Source organism: Microcaecilia unicolor, chromosome 10 (genome assembly GCF_901765095.1).
Source record: "Microcaecilia unicolor chromosome 10, aMicUni1.1, whole genome shotgun sequence".
Taxonomy (NCBI): Eukaryota; Metazoa; Chordata; class Amphibia; order Gymnophiona; family Siphonopidae; genus Microcaecilia; species Microcaecilia unicolor.
This window is the reverse complement of record NC_044040.1, coordinates 60,122,189-60,145,823: the sequence shown is the minus strand read 5'-3', so window position 1 is coordinate 60,145,823 and position 23,635 is coordinate 60,122,189. Positions and strand designations below refer to the sequence as shown.

At 45.3% G+C, this 23,635-nt stretch overlaps 1 protein-coding gene across 1 annotated transcript in view; it reads right to left on the bottom strand.

The window, feature by feature from the left end:
* LOC115478745 (kinesin-like protein klp-3) overlaps positions 1-14,369 on the bottom strand; it is a 94,979-nt gene extending 80,610 nt beyond the window's left edge. The window contains exons 1-3 of the mRNA XM_030216315.1: positions 14,069-14,369; positions 6,896-7,007; positions 1,895-2,225 (exon numbers count right to left, since the gene is read on the bottom strand). Coding sequence (XP_030072175.1) covers positions 1,895-2,107 — 213 coding nt within the window. The 5' untranslated portion in view covers positions 2,108-2,225; positions 6,896-7,007; positions 14,069-14,369. The remainder of the gene's footprint in view (positions 1-1,894; positions 2,226-6,895; positions 7,008-14,068) is intronic.
* Between the last annotated feature and the right edge of the window lie 9,266 nt (positions 14,370-23,635).

Genomic DNA, 23,635 nt, shown 5'->3' with positions numbered 1-23,635 from the left:
TAGGAGGAGGGGTGATCGTAGGGGAGTGGGCATTGGGAAAGGGTTATTGAAAAGGGTCCAAATATTGAGATTTACTGCTGCCCCTTACAGCAGGCACTTGTATTGCCTTGGGTCATCTGTAAATACTGAACTCTACCTTTTTCAGTAGAGATATGGATTCCCTATTTGAAATGGGGAATCTACATCATAAGGAATCCATATCTATATTGTAGGCCTGACCAGGACACTCCCTCTCCTTGCCCTACCCACATCCCTTTCACATCTGTACATAGTTAGTGTCTGCACACATGAATGGTCCTTGTTCTGAAATGGCATTTATATGCCTTGTCCTTTCTAGACATTTCAGTGCTGCCATTTACACATGGGAATGCTTTTAAAATGAGGACCATAACCTCAGCTTTGAATAAACAACCACCTGACTAGGTTTAACTTGTAAAAATAAAGGTCTGATGTTCGTTGGTCCAGTCAGCATATAAAGTTAAAAGTCTGCAGACACTCTGCACATGCTTAGTTGTTACACATGTGCCCATGCATGGGACTGTAGCATCAGCAGCTTAGGAATGATGTTGCCTACTGCTGAATTTGGCAGCAGGAGTTCTGAATGCCTTCAGAGGCAATCTTCATTTTGGGGATCTCCATCAGTTACTGCAAGGGTGTGCCACTGATGGGTGGGACTGAAGCCAAAGTGGGTGGTCCCCTGTCCACTTGAGCCCACCTCTGGCTACCCTACCATTTTCAATTATTCTGAAATTTAAACAGACAGGCCTTTAGCCATAACAATTCAAAACGTGACCTACTTTGGAAATCTCAGGAACTGAAATGGAGAATGCAGCACTGTATCTAGATTCTCTGCACAGTCAAGGCAGTTTGCAGAGATACATTTTCTGTGTAGTGCTCAGGGAAATAACTACAGTTTTAATATGAGCTATATCTTTAATCCCCAATGCTCTGGGTGCTGAAAATAAATGACTTAGTTTCCAAGTCCAAACCTGCAGTTTGAAATGATACTCTCACCGCAAGCTCTGTGTCCAATTAGTATTTGTCCCTATAGGCTGGTCCCATTTTATACCTGAGGAATATGCTATGTAGAAGTGTGCAGTCATTAATTATAAAAGTCACAAAATATGAGAGATCTGTCAGAAACACTTCATTTCATTCATTCATTTCAGTATTTATATACAGTTTCATTTTACAGGTACTGGGTCTGTCCCTAGCGGGCTCACAATCTAAGTAGTACATTGTACTACTGTTATACCTGGGGCAACAGAGGGTTAAGTGACTTGCCCAGGGTCACACTGACCTGCAGAGGTAATTGAACCTGGTTCCCCAGGATCTCAACCCACTGCCAACCATGAGGCAGCAGTGGGAATCGAATCCAGTTCCCCAAGTCCACAACCCACTGCACTTAACCATTAGGCCACTCCACACTCTCATTAGTTGTAATATTTTTAATAGATATTTTCACGGGCCATCATAACCCAGAGATCATATCATTTATAAGACAAGTCATGATTATTATAAGTAATATAAACTGCTTTGCTCTGCTTGACAGTTAAGGCGGTCTATCAAGCAATAAATAAATAAATAGATTGATTAATTAATTAATTAAGACAACCTAATGAAAATGTTCTGATGGTGCCTTTATATAACAGGCATGCAATAGGTGCATTTTGACACTTTCCGCCCCAAGCATAGGAGCCGACTCTGTGGGTGCTGTGGGTGCTTGAGCACCCCCAATATTGAGAAAATTCCTTCTATGTGTCCAGAGAAGGGTTATTTCCACTGGGTTTAGCACCCCCAATAATTTTGAAAAGTTGGCTCCTATGGCCCCAAGTACCCTATTACAAGACAAATACTTAAAGTAAAACGAAGCACAGTGCATCAGAAAACTCACATCATTAATGGCCTCTCCAGTTTTGTTAAACCGTTGTGCCATTCGCTCAATTTCTTCCTGTATTTCATCTTCCTCTGCTTTAGACAGGCCCATCTCTCTTCCACTGGATGTCTCATCAAAAACGGCCGAGGAAGGACCTGTGCTGGAGTTTCTAATTTCTGGTGTGCCTTTAGGTGTTTCATGCAACTGTTTTTTTGATGCTCCACTTCCCATGTTTAAAATTTCAACAGAGTGAAAATGCCAGCTTCCACATTCCTAAGTGAACATCTGTCTCCACGTGTAAAATGTATTCAGTAAAGCTGGGGGAAACTTGACAAACATTAAACTAGATCTGCAAAAGAAAGACGTATTATTATAACAAACTTTTGATATTAAAGTACAGTCTTGTCATTTGACTTTCATTAATGTGTATATCTCCTCCTAAGAAAGATTTACACATTTTATATATTTATATGAGCTTTATTAGGGGCTCCTTTAACTAAGCTGCGGTAGGCACTAATGTGTATTTACCACAGCAAAAAGGCCTTACCGCAGGACGCACTCAGGCATCCTGCGGAAATTTTGTGGTTGGCTCATGCTTCCCACGCGCTCAAAACTATTTTGTTTTTTAGTGCTGGGGCAGGTCTGGGGGCAGACAGTAGGCATGTTCTGCGCTAAGGACCAAATTCTATATAAAGCGCCTATAAAATCTGCAGGGTAAACATTTCTGCCTATGCGTATTGTATAAGCGGCACCTAGATTTAGGTGCGATATATAGAATATGCTTAGTTGATATCCCAGTGCCTAAAACTATGCACCTCCATTTACACCAATGAAAACATGGCATAGATCCCTGCAAGTAGATTTACGCGCACTGGGCCATATTCTATAACTACGTGCGTAAATTTTGGAACGTCCACAAAATACACATGACCACGCCCCTTTTTTAACTGTGTGCATTAGAATTTAGGAGCAGTTCATTACAGAATATGCTTAGCGCGTTGTATGTGTAAGTTCTAATTATTGCCAATTAGTGCTCATTATTGCTTGTTAAGTGCTGTAATCAATGCTGATTAACTTGTTAAGCCAATTAAGTTACACGCGTTTTTATAGAATACACCTGAATTTTGGTGTGGATCTCTAGGCACACTATATAGAATCTGGCACTAATTGGTTGGCGCAGTTACACTGCTGTGCGCCAACTGATTAGCATGTGATTAGCGCGTGAATCCTTACCGCCTACAAATTAGGTGGCAGTAGGGGCTCATGTGCTAATGGGCCACGTGCTAATAGGAAAATTAGTGTGTGACATTAATTCAAAAAAAATAGAAAAAGAGGCCATTTTACCTATATGGAAAAAATGGCCTTAGTGTGTGGGAATGACCCACATAAGGATGCGCTAAGCAGTGGTATAGCTACGTGGGGCCACAGGGGCCTCGGCCCCCCCCCGTAGATTTGGCCCTGGACCCCCCTGCCAATGACCATCTCAACCCCCCTCCCACCGCCGCCGTCGCTGTGGGCTACCTTTGCTGGCGGGGGACCCCAATCCCCGCCAGCCGAGGTCCTCTTCTTCCCGCGCAAGGCTTTGTTCAGTTTCTGTGAGTCTGACGTCCTGCATGTACACATGCAGGATGTCAGAAACAGAACGAAGCCTTGAGCGGGAAGAAGAGGACCTCTGCTGGCGGGGATTGGGGTCCTCCGCCAGCAAAGGTAGGTGACGGCGGCGGCAGGGGAGCATTGGCGGCAAGAGGGGGGTCGAGAGGGTCATCGGCGGGGGGGGAGGTCAAAGTTGTTGGTGGTGGCGGCGGCAGCAGCAGCGGGGGGGGGGGGTTTGGCAATGGTGAGGGGGGCTAAAATGTGCCCCCTCACCTCGTGCTCTGGACCCCCCTGCTACCGAAGTCTGGCTACGCTCCTGGCGCTAAGGCCACTTTTTACCACAGTTAATTTACTGCTCATCATACTGACAGAGAACACAGCATGATTAAGCTAAATCCAGTTAATTCAACTTCTTTAATATCAATAGAGATGTACATCGGCAACCTTATGAACTTCACGGAGACTCCATTCTTACTGTGACCAAATGTGAAACCAATAGGAGAACTTTCAGTATATTGAGCCCTGTGTGTGTCATTTGTGCCAAAGTTTGGCTTTCAGGGCCCTTTTACTAAGCCGCGTAGGCGCTTACGCATGCCCAACGCACGTCAATTTGGAGTTACCGCCTGGCTACCATGTGGCCCTTGCGATAATTTCATTTTTGATGCGTGTGCCGGAAAATAATTTTTTTTCTGGCACGTGGCAGCCAGGCGGTAATGGTCCTTCTACGTGCGTAGACGATTGCTGCACGGTTAACACGTGAGACCTTACCGCTACGTCAATGGCTGGTGTTAAGGTCTCAGGCCCAAAATGGACACAGGCCAATTTTTATTTTGCTGCACGTCCATTTTGGGGAAAAATTTTAAAAAGGCCTTTTTTACAGGGGCACTGAAAAATGGATGTGCGCGCACCCAAAACACGCGCCTACACTAGCGCAGCCCATTTTTGGGCGCACCATAGTAAAAGGACCCCTCAGAATTTCGGCTGAGTATAGGAAGAACGGGACATACCAAAAATGCCCAAGAAGAGGAGTGAGCTTTAGTTGATAGTCACAGAAAACCAAGGGGCTCTTTTGCCAAACTGCTGTAAAGAGTGGCCATGCTCTAAGGCCGTTTTTACTGCTGGGGTAAAATGGCTGATTTTTCTTTTGTCCCCATTAATGGCAACACACTAATTTTCCCAATAGTACGTGGCCATTAGTTGATGAGCCCCTACCGCCACCCATTATGTAGGCTGTAAGGGCTCACATGCTAATTGGTTAGCACGCAGCAATGTGGCTGTGCTAACCAATTAGCACACAACATGCCCCCTCTCTGCCCCTAGACCCATCCCAGTGCTAAAAAATAAATGTTATTTTTTAGAGCGTGGGTGGTGAACGCACATACAAAAATTACCACAGGACGCCTGAACATGCCCCACAGTAAATCCTTTTTTTGCTGTGGTAAGCACGCATTAGTGCTTAACACAGCTTGATGAAAGGACCCCAAAATGTTTTTGAAAATACAATGTCAAATGAGTCAGAAATAGGAAATGTTAAAAAATAATAATTAGAAGTGTTTCACTTACATGCTGTAATGTATGATGCTTGTTTTATTGTTTATTGCTGTTTTGTATTGTTCTAAAGCAAAGTTTTTCAACCCAGTCCTCTCAGGGCACACTCAGCCAGTCAAGGTTTTCAGGATATCCCCATTGAAAACCCTGACTGGGCAACTGTGAACCTACTGCATGGCCATTTCTTTTTTTGCAATGTCCGCCACCTAAGACCAAAACATGTGACTTCTCAAAAAATGGGGAAAATGTCTCATACACTCCTGTGGCAACACTCTCACTTTTCAGATGCACACAGCGCAAAAAGTAATCATAGATATTAAAAAAAAACCTTCGATACTTTTTTTGTTTATTAAATATGCAAAAAAAGTGTATAAAAATATGTATGTAATTAAATTCTTCGCTTTTGAACACCCAGACTGACAGCAAGAACTCAAATCACTTATCTTAGCCTGCCGTCCAGTTCAAATGAAGGGTGGTACTTGCTTGCTTCCAGAAAAACTGTCATGCAGTCCCAACGGTCCCGTTTCGCTCCGCTTCTTCAGGGAACCACATTGCCATAATCCAAATGCTGGAGGGTTAACTTCCCACTGCCTTCAGAGCAGAACTCTGCTTCTCGTCTTATATTCCGCCTGAACTGATACACTCATATTACCCCCCTCCTCAGGTCGCTTCACTGGCTTCCAATCAGATACCGCATTCAGTTCAAGCTTCTCCTTCTCACCTACAAATGCAATCAGTCTGCAGCCCCTCATTACCTCTCCACCCTCATCTCCCCTTACGTTCCCGCCCAAAACCTCCGCTCACAGGACAAATCCCTCCTCTCAGCACCCTTCTCCACCACCGCCAACTCCAGGCTCCGCCCATTCTGCCTCGCCTCACCCTGTGCGTGGAATCAACTTCCTGTGGCCCTACGCCAAGCCCCCTCCCTACCCATCTTCAAATCCTTGCTCAAAGCCCACCTCTTCAATGTTACCTAACCTTAGACTGCCCCAATTTGACTGCCACTACTTGATTGTCTGTACATTTGTCCATTAGATTGTAAGCTCTTCGAGCAGGGACTGTCCTTCTATGTTATATTGTACAGCGCTGCGTAACCCTAGTAGCGCTTTAGAAATGTCAAATAGTAGTAGTAGTAGTAGTTATGAGACATTTTCACCATTTTTTGAGAAGTCACATGTTTTGGTCTTCACTGGCGGACATTGTGCTGTTTAACAGCTATTCTTATTAGTGAAGTTGATCATTTCTTTTTTCGGCCTTTTTACCCTCTGCGGTAAAAAGGGCCTTGGCGCATGGCAAAAACACGTGCTGTCATTAGCGCAGGGTCCTTTTACCACAGCTTGGTAAAAGGTCCCCTAAGTTTGGTTTTTGTTGATTTGTAAAAGGCTAATCTCTGCAAGTGTTTTTAGCTTGGGTTTGTAATTTAAAACAATATTAACATTAAAAAAAACCATTTGTATCTGATTTGTCAGAATTTGTTGTTTCTGAGTTGCTGTTCCATGTGAATTAATTTCCCCTTTTCTCTGCAATTCACAATTTAAAAACGGCAGTGCTCTGCACACGCAGACTGTACTGGTGATTGAAACACTGAAGACAAAATATTAGGATTACCTGGCGTGGAGGAGTAGCCTAGTGGTTAGTACAGTGGCTTTTGATCCTGAGGAACTGAATCAAGTCCCACTGCAGCTCCTTGTGACTCTGGGCAAGTCACTTAACCCTCCGTTGCCCCTGGTACAAAATAAGTACCTGAATATATGTAACCCACTTTGAATGTAATTGCAAAAACCTCAGAAAGGCAGTATATCAAGTCCCATTTCCCTTCCCTTTCCCTTAAATTCATTAGGTTTTAGGAGCTGACATTTCCCCTTGTTTCCCTCCTACCTTCCATAATGGCTATGCTGGATCACCTGAATTACTCTTCTGGTTCATATCAGAAAAAGAAGTTCCAACGATGAACGGTTCAGTGTCTCTTCTGCAGAATGGAAACATTCATCTGTAAAAGCATGAAAAAAAAAATGTTTGCTGTAAACACATTTCCAGGGAGAACACTCAACAGCATGAAAATTATTCATTGAACTAAGATTTGACAGGCATTCATATATAAAATGAAGAGTGTGTGTGTGTGTGTGGGGGGGGGGGGTTGTTTTTCACTCAGACTCAACAGATAATGCTATATACTGATCTGTTCTCTATGCTTCTAGCACTTCCTTTGTACAAAATTAACTTTTGTGCTAAAAATCTATCCATCCAAAGGGGGCTGACCTGCTGAATACAATTGCTAAACTTCATCAAATGGCAGTTACATCTCTCTTTTGTTGTGTCTTCTGTATTATTGTCTTTAACTCTTAGTCAGCTCTAGCACTAGGTAGACTAAGAATCTGCCCAGGATGGCACAATTTTGAGGGCAGTTGTAGCGTGGCAGTGGACCATTCAGGGATGGCTCTGGCAGAGTGAGGAAGCTGCTTTAAGTGGCAACTTTTTAGGGGAGGGAGCAAATGCCCCCAAAATGCCACTGCAGTGGCTGCCTCACTTTGCTTCTGAGCAAGAGGAATGGTGGCATTGCTGGGAGGGAGCATTAGAAATCCTGGTTGAGGCAGAACTGTAGCACTAAAAGACAATGTGGGGCCTTTGAGCACAACACATGTGTGTGCTCATAGCCTGCCACATTCTTTCCTCTATAAAACAGAAAGTTTGCATTGGAAGAAGCAGGTGTGTAGGTGCTCAGAGGCTCCACATTGACAGTCTTTAATTGCTTTTACAGGACCAGACAGATGAGGGGAGGGTCAAGAACAGGGGAAGGTGGGGGGAGGGGGGGGGGAAGAAGCTGGACAAAGGGAGAAGGGAAAAGAAAGGGAGATGTAGGACATAGGGATGCTAGTAGGTAAGGAAAAGAAAGAGAAGGGGAAATACTGGATTATGTGTGGTAGGGAAGAGAAAGGAAAGTGCTGGATATGGGGTGCAGGACAGGGAAGGGGAGATATTGGACATGGTTCATGAGGAAGAGAGAGGAAGATGCCAGAGTGGGAAAAAGGAAGAGAGGGGGATATACTGAATAAAGGGTAGGGATGATGAGATTGACAGAGGGGGGAGTTAGTGAAAGGTTAGGTAATAAGAAGCTGGAGAAGAGAGAAATGGGGAATGAGGGCTGGGGTGAAGGAGGTGAAAAGCTGTAGGTAGATGCAGCAAAGGGAGATCAAGACTGGAACGGTGAGAAGGAGGAGTGATATTTGAGGGAACAAAGAAGCAGAAAATGGAAGAAAGCTGAAACTGAAGGATCAGTGTCAGAAATGAATGTGGAGAGGTGGGTAGGAATGAAGGCAAAAAGAGGGAAAAGAAAGGGTAAATAGACAGAATATTGTGGAAACAGACAAAGACAGACAGACAGACAGACAGACAGAGGAAAGCAGAAAATAGAGACTGGGAGCAAGATGCCCACTTGTTCCTGTCCATGGTCATGGCTGCATCCAATATGGCTGACACGACCTTTCACCCTAGTCTCGTGGTACCAAGACTAATGTAGGCACAGTCATTTACACCAGTTATAGGGCTGATCTAAGTGATCATGCCTTAAATAAAGGTGCGTTTTGGCCACTTCTGCAAGTATTTTATTAAAAAAAGAAAAAAGAAGGAAGGAAAGAAGGAAAGAAAGAAAGAAAGAAAGAAAGAAAGAAAGAAAGAAATGAAAAAGTAGGCTTAAAATAGGTGCATTATTGCCATTTTAGACTAGGTGTCCAGTTATGAAATTATCCTGTAAGTGCATGGCATGGAATGCAGCATGAAATGGGTGGAGAATAGGCATAGACTGCAACTTTTAGTCAGCATATGGTGATTTACTGTGTTAAATGATCTGTGTTATCTGCAGTGGTAGCAGTTAACCGCCGCCTCAATAGAGGGATAACTGCATTCATGCTCTCTGCTAATGCACTTAAGAGGTAGTAAAGGTTTTTCTCTGTGGTAACTACTACTACTACTACTTAACATTTCTAAAGCGCTACTAGAGTTAAGCAGCGCTGTACAATTTACATAGAGGGACAGTCCCTGCTCAAAGAGCTTACAATCTAATATACAAGTGAATGGTCAAATTGGGGCTATATTGGCAACTATATTGGCAATGCTGGGAATGCCCCCAGCAGTTACCCAGAGGCTTTGTAGTAACTGCATAGTAATGTAGGCATGTGCCTTGCAATAACTGCAAATTTTTACTGTACTTTAGTAAAAGAGCCCTTTTGATAAGCAAAGTGGTAGGTACCTCGAGTTTTAAAAGAAACCCAATGATCTGGTTTATGTTCTCATAGAGAAAATGATCCCTTTAATCTCCCTACAAGATTGACACTAGGCTGACTTTAATGAGTGCCCAGTTTCTTTCAACCATTTTTGAAATATTGGTATCTTGGGGCTTTTTATTGGAGTGGAACACTGTAAAGTTCTTCTTCTTCTAGTTACTTATCTATTTATTTATTTTTACTACAAATCTGTCATCCCTTACAGCAGTATCCTGTTAATTCCCCATTTGAATTTTATTTTTCTTCATTGGGAATGTATAAGCTTGTATTGGATGTTAACTGTTGCTCTGCAGAAGGTTGTTTTGGTTACCAGCCAACCTACAGTGGAACATGTATTCCTGCCAAACATGAAGCTCACGGTAATTAAATGGATATCAAACATCTCAATTGGAAGCATCACTGTGTTATGCAAGAGAAATGCTCATATAAAATTTTAATATAAAGAGTTATTGTACCGTCTTTATCACACCCCGAGGACTCTGGGTTTCTTCATCCTAGAATGCTGAATCTTCTTGATTGAAAACATTCGTGAACTAAACTGTCTACTGCCTCTTCTACCTGCTCTGGTAGCCAAGCCACTATTTTGGAAAATCATTCAGGGGTCCTTTTATAATGGCACGCTAGCATTTTTAGTGCATACATTAGATTTGCGTCTGCTCAATGCTAGAGATGCCCATATATTCCTGTGGGCGTCTCTAGCATTTAGCGTGCACTAATCATTATCGTGTGTTAAAAACAGTAGTGCGCCTTTGTAAAAGGACCCCTCAATTTGCTTCCTTGGACTTAAAACACCAATGGCTCCATCTTTAGAAAAAGGGAGTCAAGGGACCAAGCACAGGAGGTTAATCCGACAGGAGCGAGAATAATGCATGTGTGGCAGTATCTAAAACTCTGCAGTTATAGACCTGACCAGCAAGAATCTCAGCATTTGTAACTGGGACACCACACTGCTAAATGACATCAAAGCACAAGACCATCTCACCCACAGGTCTGCATGTGATATGAGGTTCAAGACAGATGAATGGACACAATCTTTTCATAATGTGTTCTTTACTATAGAATCCTCTTACAAGATATGCTAATGGATTTAGCATGCGCTAAATGCTAAGAAACCCGTAGGAATAAAGGGCCTCTTTTATCAAGCCACATTAGTGGTTCCCACGCAGCAATGCTGATGGAACTCATTTAAAGTGAATGGGCTTTAGTGCGGCTTGATAAAAGAGTTCCAAAATGGGCTTCTTTGCATGTAGTGCACCTTAGTAAAACGAGCCCTATCTATATAAATAATTCTCACCTCCAACATTCTGAAGCTCACTCCTTGGCAGTGAAGCCCTGAAGCCCTGTAGAATTCGTAGGCTCTCAGCACCACTCATAGACCCGCCCTCAGCTCCGCCCCGCCCCCCACACATAATTCGCACCTCCAATGTTCTGAAGCTCACTCTGTGCCACTGAAGCCCTGTAGTGTTCGTAACCTCAGCACCACTCATACAGCCGCCCTCAACCCCGCCCCCCACACAATACGTCACTCGCTATGCGGCCCTACTTCATGCCACACAGCCACTCACAGCACCCCTCTCATTCCCACTCCAGCCAACCTGCATCTTCTCTCATACCTCCATCTTCTGATTTGAACAACAACTGCCTGCAGTGGAGACCTCCATCTTTTGATCATACAGCCTCCCTCAGCCCCGCCCCCCGCACACTACATCACTCCCGCTCCAGCCAACCCGCATCTTCTCATGTGATTGGTCTCAGTGTCCCGCCCTCTAATTACGCTGTCATTGCCCCCCCCACCCCCACCCCGGAGACCTCCTGTTACTGTTGTTCTTTGCAGTTGTCATGTTCTGAGTCAAGGTATGAATTTCTAATATAATAAGAGAGTGAAATCCAATGGATGGGTGGGTGGGTGGGAGAGGTGACCCGGGGGGGGGAGACCCTGGAACTGGGAGTGAGGGAGGGAGGGAGGGGGCGACCCTGGAGGGAGGAGGGGGGGGCGACCCTGGAACTGGGAGGGAGGGGGCAACCCTGCAGGGAAGAAGGGAGGGAGGGGGGATGACCCTTGAGAGAGGAAGGGAGGGAGGGAGGGGGCCCCCTGGCACACACTCTCATGCTCACACACACACTTTCTGTCTCACAGACACACTCGCACCAAATCTCACTCTCTGTCACACACACACACACTCGCACATTCACTCTCTCTCTGTCACACAGTCATTCTCACACACACTCTCTCAAACATACACACTCCGAGGAAAACCTTGCTAGCGCCCATTTCATTTGTGTCAGAAACGGGCTTTTTTTCCTAGTATTTTATAGAAGAATGGCTCTATAGGCAGTGGTCAAGTGGGAAAAAATAAGTCAAAATAACACTGTTTGTGGTAAATTGAATACACTGGAATGCAAATATCATTCGATTTAAGAATAAAATTTGTGATCTGTGAGAAGCAGCTACAACTTCTAAAAATTTATTTTCTCAGGAAATTGTTCTATTAGTACCCAGGTGAGGCACCACTAGAACCTATTCAGGAGAGAATATTTTAAAGGCAAATTATGGGGCAGGGCACATTAAAGGAGCAGGTTAATTCACAAACCTGAAATAGGTTCCAGGATTCACAGCATCATCCCAGGTAAAAAAGCAGTCAGGAATGAGTGGCTCCAAGCTTTGTACATCAGTCCCCAAATTCTATGTATCGTGCAGAGATTTCTGTGCAGAAATCAAAGCGCATTCCATAACAATGCGCATAATTAGTTAAGATAATCAGCACTGATAATTGGATGCATTAATTGGCATTAATTAGAATTTACGTGCAGTACCTGCTAACCCCCAAATTTTATATACGGCACCTTAAGTTGTGTGTGCTAATTGATTAACAAGTCAATCAGTGCTGATAATTGGTACTTAACAACCAATTAGCAGCACTAATTGGCTTTAATTAGAATTTATGTGCACAACTTTCCAGGCGTATTCTAAAATGCGGTGCGTATAAATTCTAATATGCACAGTGAAAAAGGTGGCATGGCCATGGGTGTGGAATGGGTAGGTTGTGGGCGTTTCAAAAAAAACTATGCGCACTATTATGGAATACACCTGATCTGGGCCTAACTTAGGCGCAGGTATTTAGGCCTGGTTTTAAGTGACTTATATGGGTGCACCTAAATTTTAGTCAGAGAATAGCACGTGAGCATATTCAATAAACTACGCCTAACTTTAGGCGTAGTTTATAGAATCACGCTGTGTGTATTTTTGGTGCCAATTTTTAAGATGCCATTTGGCGCTAAGAATATTCCATATTGTGGTGCGCATAAATTCTAATGCATGCTACCAAAAAGGGGGCATGTCTATGGGCATGGAATAGGAGGGTCATGGGTAATCGAAAAAGGTGTGAGCAAAATCTAAAATAAATCATGATTGCTTGGTATATTCTATAGACATTTGCCATGGGAACAGCTTACTCAGCATTTTTGCCCTGTCTTAATAACTATAATACTGTATCTACTACTAATCATTTCTATAGTGCTACTAGATGTAGCAGTGCTGTACACATTATTTATTTATTTGGATTTTGCTCACACCTTTTTCAGTAGTAGCTCAAGGTGAGTTACATTCAGGTACACTGGCTATTTCTCTGTCCCAGGAGGGCTCACAATCTAAAAGGTGAGGCAACGGAAGGTTAAGTGACTTGCCCAAGATCACAAGGAGCAGCAGTGGGATTTAAACCGGCCACTTCGGGATTTCAAGACCAGTGCTCTAACCACTAGACCACTCCTCGTACTGTCTTTCCCTAGAGGGCTCACAATCTAAGTTAAGTGGCTTGCTCAAGGTCACAAGAAACTGCAGTGGGAATTGAATCCAGGTTGCCAGGATCAAAACCCATTGCACTATATTAGTCTACTCCTTCACTGCATCTGCTTGGTTTTTCCTCCCTCCCAAGGATGCAAATTTGGAAAAACAGTATTTCTATTGTCCAGTAAAGCCTATTATAACTATCGGTCAACAGAAAGTGAAACCGGGTTGCACCAGCAGCAGAAGAGATTATGAAAATTATAGAAGAAATGCTTTGGCAACAGTTTACAGGCTTAATATTTTTCCTTTATATTCATAATATGTGCATTTTCAGATGATGTAAAGACCCAAATGTAACATGAATGACAATATCAAACTCAGACCTACACAAAATACTTGTTTCTATGGACATTATTGTCTGCAACGTGCATTACACTGAAGTTTGCATATTTTTAATATAACAGTTCACCACCACCACCACCTGGTTTTCTATTCAGGATCCTACTATTTAATCTGGAAGTAAAATATCCAAGATAATGATAAGGACTATGAATTATCATACACGTAAAAACCTCATCAAAACTAGGGTCGAAATATTGACTAGTATAACAGAAAAAAAACCCCCACAAACCCTCACTTCGCTGGCAGTTTTTAGTTCTTCTTGGGGTGGGGGTGGAGGGTTGTTTAATTACTGATCCTCATTCGCAGTACACGGATTTTCCAGAGCCCAGAAAAATACTAAACACCTTAGACATTCCAAAGCAAAACTGCACAGCTGACGCTATTTATAGATCATCTGCCTCTAACAAAAAATACCAATAAATAAAACAACGAAAGAAAAACCTCTGCTTTTCTTCAGCCTATTTTATGTACAACTGTAAAAAAGAAAAAAAAAAACCCAACCCCAAACAAACAAAAAACCCTAATCTATTGAGCCCACCTGGAAAGCTGGTTGAAATCAATAAACAGAGGCTGCAGATTACTCACCCACTGGCAGAATAAGCGGAAGCGCTAACCGGGTGCTGACAGTCCTGCGTGTCCGTGAGTCCTAATGCTGACTGCTGCGAGATGAGATCCCTGAGTCTGTGGATCCCGGTGCTGGGAGCTGCGTGTGTCAGTGGATCCCAGTGCTGGGAGCTGCCGGTGTCCGTGGATCCCGGTGCTGGGAGCTGCGTGTGTCAGTGGATCTCGGAGCTGCGTGTCAGTGGATCCCAGTGCTGGGAGCTGCCGGTGTCCGTGGATCTTGGTGCTCGGAGCTGCGGGTGTCCGTGGATCCCGGTGTTCGGAGTTACCGGTGTCCGTGGATCCCGGTGCTCTGAACTGCGGGTGTCCGTGGATCCTGATGCCGGGAGCTCCGTGGATCCCGGTGCTCTGAACTGCGGGTGTCCGTGGATGCTGATGCCGGGAGCTCTGTGCTCCTGTCCCTGAGCAGGCAGAGCTAGTGCTCTGTGTTGGTTACAGACCACGCCTCCATCTCTGCCTTGGAAAACTTTGCGCTGCCTGTTGCAAACCTTCTGGGACCTCCCCGCCCGCGCCGTCTTTGCAAGAATGGAGGAAAAAAAGGGGTCATGGGAAGGGCTCTTCATCAATGCAGCTCACTGGGGATGTGGATTCTCTTCCCCTGCTTTCTCGGCACAGTAACTCTCCTTCTTGCCTCTCTCAGCAGGTGCTAAAGCCCCTGTATCTCGGCCCTCTTCCTTTACAAGCAGCCTGGTGAAGCCTCTACTACTAAGAAGGCAATTTCTGCAGGTAAAATCATTGTTTGCTAGCAGAAATAGGCTTTATACTGTAGGTGCATTTACAGATGAAGTAAAGACCCAAATGTTACACGAATGAGCATCAAACTCAGACCGACACACATTGGGGCCTTTTTTACTAAGCTGTGGTAAGTACTGCCAGCGGGGTAGCCAGACCTTGTGGTGGGAGGGGGGCCAGAGCCCGAGGTGGGGGGGGGGCACATTTTGGTCTGCTGCCCCACTGCAGCCCTGCAGCTTCCCACACACTGCTGCAGCAAATACCTTGGCTGGCAGGGTTTTGGGACCCCGCCATTAAGACCAGGGGCCCTCAGGAAATTTGGGTGGGCCAGGCCCCCATGACCCCACTTAGCTACGCCACTGCCGTGTGCTTACCACAAATTAAAATCCACTACCGTGAGGTGTGCTCAGACATCCCGTGGTAGTTTTTGGATTGGACATGCTTTCCACATGCTAAAAAATACTTTTATTTTTTTAGTGCTAGGGAGGTGTTTGGGGGGGGCAGAGAGTAGGTGTACCCAGCACTAATTGGTTAACGCAGCTATACTGCCGTATGCTAACCAATTAGCATGTAGTTAGTGCAGGACCCCTTATCATCTACTACTACTACTACTACTTAACATTTCTAGAGCGCTACTAGGGTTACGCAGCGCTGTACAATTTAACAAAGAGAGACAGTCCCTGCTCAAAGAGCTTACAATCTAATAGACAAGTGAACGGTCGGTCCGATAGGGGCAGTCAAATTGGGGCAGTTTGGATTCACTGAACGGTAAGGGTTAGGTGCCGAACGCAGCATTGAAGAGGTGGGCTTTAAGCAAAGACTTGAAGACGGGCAGGGAGGGGGCTTGGCGTAAGGGTTCAGGAAGGTTGTTCCAAGCATAGGGTGAGGCGAGGCAGAATGAGCGGAGCCTGGAGTTGGCGGTGGTGGAGAAGGGTACTGAGAGGAGGGATTTATCCTGTGAACGGAAGTTACGGGCGGGAACGTAAGGGGAGATGAGGGTAGAGAGGTAGTGAGGGGCAGCAGACTGAGTGCATTTGTAGGTAAGAAGGAGAAGCTTGAATTGAATGCGGTATCTGATCGGAAGCCAGTGAAGTGACCTGAGGAGAGGGGTGATATGAGTATATCGGTTCTGGCGGAATATGAGACGTGCAGCAGAGTTCTGAACAGACTGAAGGGGGGATAGATGGCTAAGTGGGAGGCCGGTGAGGAGTAAGTTGCAGTAGTCCAGGCGAGAGGTAATGAGAGCGTGGACGAGAGTTCGGGTGGTGTGTTCAGAGAGGAAAGGGCGAATTTTGCTGATGTTAAAGAGGAAAATAGGTGTCAGTGCTCCCGCACTAATGGCCATGTGCTAATTTGGAAATGAGTGTGTGACCATTAAGAAAAGACATGGAAAACGTGGCCATTTTACAGCCACGCAGGAAACCCACACACTAGACATAGCGCAGGCCAAAAGGATACCAATGTTTGCCTCTATGGACATGGCTTTTCCAGAATCCAGAAAAATACTAAACACAGTATTCAGACGCAAAACTGAACAGCCGCCACTTTTTATAGATCACTGCCCCCTAAAAATAAATAAACAACTAGAGTCCGACCGAAACTGCTTTTTTCAGTTTCGGCCAAAACCAAAACTACCACTGAAGCTGTCTGAAAGCTTTGTGCTGAAACCGAAACTGCGGGGGACACTCATCGTCTGGTTGAACCCGAAACTAAAAAGCCAAGTTTGGTTGTGTGAATTTGGACCAGTGAAGGCTGCTTGGGATTGTCAGATCTTGCAGTTTGTATCCCTCTGCTAAACCCACAGTATCCAAGCCAGAATATATTTGTGTATTTATAGGGATTTACTAACTGCTGTTATGAAGAGATTCACCCAAGATAGTATACAGCAGGTACAGCTTAACATAAAACTTGCCATTTTGTTAACAGCATAACAATAGTTTGGTGTGGGCAACCCTGGTCCCCGAAGGCCACAACTCAGTCGGACTCCCAGGATCCCCCAAATGAACATGGACAAGACCCACCCATATACAATGGAGGCAGTACATTCAAACAGACAGGGCCGCTGAGAGACTGGGCTGGGCCCGGGGCAAGGCCGCCCCCGGGGCCCCGCCCCCCAAGGTCGTCATCATCGCAGCCCTCCTCCGTCCACCACCGGGCCGGGATCCGCTGAATTCAAATCATAGCGCCTCACCTCGACCTCGCTCCGTGTGAAAGAAGCGCAGCAGTGGCAGTCTGCAGATCGCCTCCCTTCGGGTCTTCCCTCCCTGTGTCCCGCCCTCGTCTGATGTAACTTGCGCGAGGGTGGGACACAGGGAGGGAAGGCCCAAAGGGAGGCAATCTGCAGACTGCTGCTGCTGTGCTTCTTTCACACGGAGCGAGGTCGAGGTGAGGTGCTATGATTTGAATTCAGGGGGGCCGGCCCGGTGGTGGACGGAGGGGGGCTGGTGGAGGGGACTGCGGAGCCGGGCCCCCCTTGGAGGCCCGGGCCCGGGGAATTCTGTCCCCCCTGCCCCCTCCCTCTCGGCGGACCTGCAAACATATCTCACGCATAACCACAATAATTTAAGTGGCCCTTTTACTAAGCCGCGTAGGCACCTACGCACCCCCTTAAGTGCATAAGTACATAAGTAATGCCACACTGGGAAAAGACCAAGGGTCCATCGAGCCCAGCATCCTGTCCATGACAGCGGCCAATCCAGGCCAAGGGCACCTGGCAAGCTTCCCAAACGTACAAACATTCTATACATGTTATTCCTGGAATTGTGGATTTTTCCCAAGTCAATTTTGTGTTACTGCCCAGCTACCGCATGTCTCTTGCGGTGATTTCATTTTTGGCATGCATTCGCTATGCGTGCCAGAAAATATTTTTATTTTCTGGCATGTGGGTGGTAATCGGCATTTTACATGCATAGGCCATTACTGCCAGGTTACCGCGTGAGACCTTACCGCTAGGTCAATGGCTGGCGGTAAGGTCTCAGACCCAAAATGGACACGTGGCAATTTTCATTTTGACACACATCCATTTTCGGCAAACATTTTTAAATTGCATTTTTTTTCACAGGTGCACTGAAAAATGATTCTAGACGTGACCAAGCACGCATCTATATGGCAGGCCATTTTCAGCTCTCCTTAGTAAAAGGGCCCGTAAATAATGAAAGACCGTATGTTACCGCCAAGCAAAATAGACTTCACACTAGAGGTGTGTATGAGGACATAATGTGGTCTCTATTCCCACCTGTTCCCAGTCAATTCTATTCCATCTCCACCCCATCCCCAAAGTTTTCTTTCCCATCTTCGTACCCAACCCATATTTAAACGATCTTGTAAATTCAAGCAAATCATAAAATGCATCCTATAACTTGTTAAAATTTAACACAAAACAGTAGGCAGAACTTTGTTAAATATGTAAGAAAAACATATTATTTATTAACATGGACTGCGAGAAAACAATCATTTCAAACTATGTAAAAATAATCAACTGCCTACAGAGCCAGAGTTCAGTTCCTTTTTACGTTCCTCAATTGTTCATCCTGCAGCTCAAAAGAACATTCTGATGTACTGGTGATCGGAGTTCCAAGCAGGGAGTAGGCAACACGTGTCAGTTTTGGCCACACATGGGACCTCTGTTGCCAGTAAGAAACGAGCAGAATTCTTTGTCCGAGCTCAATATTTATCCACTTTGATCACAGAAGCCATTTCCTGGCTTTTGAATAAGTCTCCAAAAAAAAAAAATCTGCCCCTGAGTCTTCTCGTTTTGGATGTTTTGTTGGTGGTTTGGCAATTGGCTGCACCTCGACTACAGCTTAATCTGGTATCAGTATTCGCAGTCTGTTTATGATACTGTTCCACCCTTCTTTTTAAACAATTTTGTAAGTGATATTGCTGAGGATCGACTTCAGTTTTTGATGGCTGGATTCCATGAGAGAATATGAAATTGAGATTAAGACCTGTGCAACCTATCCAGATCTCATCTCGAAATGCTGTCATATTAGCTGCATTATCAGTCTCGAGACTAGCTCAGTTGGGATTATATTCTGCCAAAATGCTTGACACAGATCGACAAATATTCTCACCAGTTATCAGTTGTCTCCCTCGTTGCCAAAATTATTGAACATATGATCAATTTTCATCAAGGTTAGCTCCTCTTTCAATTTTTTTTCTTTTAAGTAGAGATTTTGGGGTTGAGTTTCAGAGTCAAGGTGTGCATGGGGACATAATCTGGTCCCAATCCCCTCCTGTCCCCATTCATTTCCAATCCATCCCCTCCTGCCCCCATTTGCTTTTGATTGGTCTCCTCTCATTCCCTTGGTAGTAATTACTTTTTTGTCCCCATCCCTGTGAATTTCTGCAGATTTCCCTGGGTTTCCCATTGTCCTCGTCCCTGCGTATGCCTCTACTCCATACACACGGAAGGCAGCTAACGAAAACTGAAACAAAAAGCCACAGTGCTTTTACAGTGGCTGACTTTGCACCAGTCTCGGAGAGACAATTGACATCATACCTCTACAGAGAAGATAATTCCTAAGGAGCTTATTATCCTAAATGTAAAGAATTAAATTCCTGCTAAAATTTTATATCAAAGCATTTATTTGGAGCATTCTATTTACCATATAAGTTACTGTGCAAGACCATAACTACATTACTTGTAATCGCAGTACAGAAAAAAAAAAAGAATACGAAGAGTAGCCCACCCCTCCCCCACCAGGACTACCTTACAATCCCTGGTAGTCTAGTGGTGTAGTCAGGGCAGGAGCAATGCTCCAGTCATGGCAGCCATTTTGAGTGCTGAATTGGAATGGGCAGGAGTACCTGGGAATTACTCCTGCCCCAACTACACTACTAGACCACAGTCCTATTTTTATGCAGTAACCCATAGCCGCTTAAGTTCTGAATATCGACTTAACCAACTATGGGGCCCTTTTACTAAGCTGTATAAATGTCTATGCATGCCCAATGCTTGCCAAAATGGAGCTACCACCTGGCTACTGTGTGGCTCTTGTGGTAATTTCATTTTTGGCATGCGTCCGAAACGTGCATGTGAGTGCATATTGGATGCGCACCAAGTGGTATTTGACATACGTACGTCATTACCATCCGGTTACTGTATGAGACTTTACCGCCAAGTCAATGGCTGGCGGTAAGGTCTCAGACCCAAAATGGACGCGCAGCAATTTTCATTTTGCCGCACGTCCATTTCCGGCTAAAATTTAAAAAAGGCATTTTTTACAGGTGCGCTGAAAAATGATTTTGTGCGCATCCAAAACATGCGTCTACACTGCCGCAGGCCATTTTTCAGTGTGCATTTGTAAAAGGGCCCCTCAGTGTTAGCCGGCTCCGCATAAACCGGATATTTAATACTGAAGCTGGACATGGTCCGGCATTGAATATCCAGGAATAATGCCAGCGGAAGTTACCAAAATGCTCAACACATAAGTACATAAGTAGTGCCATACTGGGAAAGACCAAAGGTCCATCTAGCCCAGCATCCTGTCACCGACAGTGGCCAATCCAGGTCAAGGGCACCTGGCACGCTCCCCAAACGTAAAAACATTCCAGACAAGTTATACCTAAAAATGCGGAATTTTTCCAAGTCCATTTAATAGCGGTCTATGGACTTGTCCTTTAGGAATCTATCTAACCCCTTTTTAAACTCCGTCAAGCTAACCGCCCGTACCACGTTCTCCGGCAACGAATTCCAGAGTCTAATTACACGTTGGGTGAAGAAAAATTTTCTCCGATTCGTTTTAAATTTACCACACTGTAGCTTCAACTCATGCCCTCTAGTCCTAGTATTTTTGGATAGCGTGAACAGTCGCTTCACATCCACCCGATCCATTCCACTCATTATTTTATACACTTCTATCATATCTCCCCTCAGCCGTCTCTTCTCCAAGCTGAAAAGCCCTAGCCTTCTCAGCCTCTCTTCGTAGGAAAGTCGTCCCATCCCCACTATCATTTTCGTCGCCCTTCGCTGTACCTTTTCCAATTCTACTATATCTTTTTTGAGATACGGAGACCAGTACTGAACACAATACTCCAGGTGCGGTCGCACCATGGAGCGATACAACGGCATTATAACATCCGCACACCTGGACTCCATACCCTTCCTAATAACACCCAACATTCTATTCGCTTTCCTAGCCGCAGCAGCACACTGAGCAGAAGGTTTCAGTGTATCATCGACGACGACACCCAGATCCCTTTCTTGATCCGTAACTCCTAACGCGGAACCTTGCAAGACGTAGCTATAATTCGGGTTCCTCTTACCCACATGCATCACTTTGCACTTGTCAACATTGAACTTCATCTGCCACTTGCACGCCCATTCTCCCAGTCTCGCAAGGTCCTCCTGTAATCGTTCACATTCCTCCTGCGACTTGACGACCCTGAATAATTTTGTGTCATCGGCGAATTTAATTACCTCACTAGTTATTCCCATCTCTAGGTCATTTATAAATACATTAAAAAGCAACGGACCCAGCACAGACCCCTGCGGGACCCCACTAACTACCCTCCTCCACTGAGAATACTGGCCACGCAATCCTACTCTCTGCTTCCTATCTTTCAACCAGTTCTTAATCCATAATAATACCCTACCTCCGATTCCATGACTCTGCAATTTCTTCAGGAGTCTTTCGTGCGGCACTTTGTCAAACGCCTTCTGAAAATCCAGATATACAATATCAACCGGCTCCCCATTGTCCACATGTTTGCTTACCCCCTCAAAAAAATGCATTAGATTGGTGAGGCAAGACTTCCCTTCACTAAATCCGTGCTGACTTTGTCTCATCAGTCCATGTTTTTGTATATGCTCTGCAATTTTATTCTTAATAATAGCCTCCACCATCTTGCCCGGCACCGACGTCAGACTCACCGGTCTATAATTTCCCGGATCTCCTCTGGAACCCTTCTTAAAAATCGGAGTAACATTGGCTACCCTCCAGTCTTCCGGTACTACACTCGATTTTAGGGACAGATTGCATATTTCTAACAGTAGCTCCGCAAGTTCATTTTTTAGTTCTATTAATACTCTGGGATGAATACCATCAGGTCCCGGTGATTTACTACTCTTCAGCTTGCTGAACTGACCCATTACATCCTCCAAGGTTACAGAGAATTTGTTTAGTTTCTCCGACTCCCCCGCTTCAAATATTCTTTCCGGCACCGGTGTCCCCCCCAAATCCTCCTCGGTGAAGACCGAAGCAAAGAATTCATTTAATTTCTCCGCTACACTGGCTGAATATTTACCCCATGGTCACCTTTGGCTGAAACCAAAACATGTTAGAAAATTAAAATATTCTTTCAGCTGAAACTGGCCCTGTTAAAAAGCTACTGAGTTATGGTTTGAATCATTATCAGAATCTTTGGATATCATAGAATATCTGCATTTGCGAACCTAACTGCCATTAGTTGGGCGCAAGCCTATACACCAGTTTTTAGCAGGCATAAATGCTTGCATCTGATCCAAAGTTTTCCCTCCCTTCCCCGTCTACCTTACATTGTGTTTCTGTTCATAGGGGGTCATGGCATGGCAATGATTCTGATATGCTGCCTGCGGCTGGCCCTGCACAATCCCTCTGCCCTGTTCTGCCCAAGCAGAAAAAGGGAGTTGCATCGGGGGGGGGGGGGGGGGAGGGGGTGGAATGTGGCAGAGGGACAGCACTGGGGCAGCCACAGGCAGCTTTACAGAATCACTGCTGCAGTAGCGACCCCAGTGAGCAGAAGTGTGATATAAGGTAGACAGGGAAGGGGAGGGGAGGGGAGGGGAAGGAGACCTTGGACCGAGTTGGTGAGAAGGGGAACAGAAGGTGGAACATAGGGGCCCCCTAGAGCTGTTTTACAGTAGACTAGGGGGTTGAGAGATAGGGGACATGCCATATTGGGAGTGGGAGGAGGGGATGGAGGAAGAAATGATGGGTTTGGGAACAGTAGGAAGAGAGAGAGATGGTGGACATTGGAATGGAGGAAGGGAAGAGAGAGAGGGAGATGTTGGACTCGGGGAGTGGTTGGGGAGGGAGGGAGATATGCTGGATGAGACAGCAGTTGGGAAGAAAGAGGGAGATGTTGATCTGGCAATGGAAGGGAGGGAGGGAGACACGTACTGAACAATGGAAGAGAAGGAGGGAAGAGAGAGGGAAAGATGTTGGCTCATGGGGGGGGGGGGAAGAGAAGGAAAGATGATGGACCACAGGGGAGGCAGGAGGGAAGAGAGGTGGGACAGGAAGATGATGGGGTTGAGGAAAAGGGACAGGGAGATGTCAGGCCATGCGGGGGGAGAGGGGGAGTATATACTGGGCTACAAGAAGGAAGGGAGGGAGATGGAGGGGAAATATTGGAGGGAAGGAGAGAGAGAGGGGGAATACTAGAACCATGTGGGAGAGGCCAAGAGAGTAGCAAGATGATGAATGAGAGGAGGATAGGGAACACAGAGGTAGAAATTTGGTAATGGGGAGTAGATGAAAGATGAAAGGAAATAGCAGGCTGGGGAAGGCGGGAAATGTAATAGCTAGAGAATGAGAGAAGATGAGAAGTTGATAGGTCGCTGAAAAGTTAAAAGAAAGAGAAGGGTAAGAAAGAAGGTGACAGTTGAGTAGACAGAAGCAGAAAAGAAAAAAACAGGGAGGAAAGAGCTGTAAGGGAAAGATCAATATGTCAGAGACAGGTGTAGTGAGCTGGGGCATAGCTACAGGGGGGGGGGCTTTGGGGACCCAGGCCCCCCAATCTTGGCTCAGGTCCCCTCTGAAGGGTATACAGGCTTCCTCCCACTCTCAGCTCCATCTCTTCTCTTCTCTCCACCCC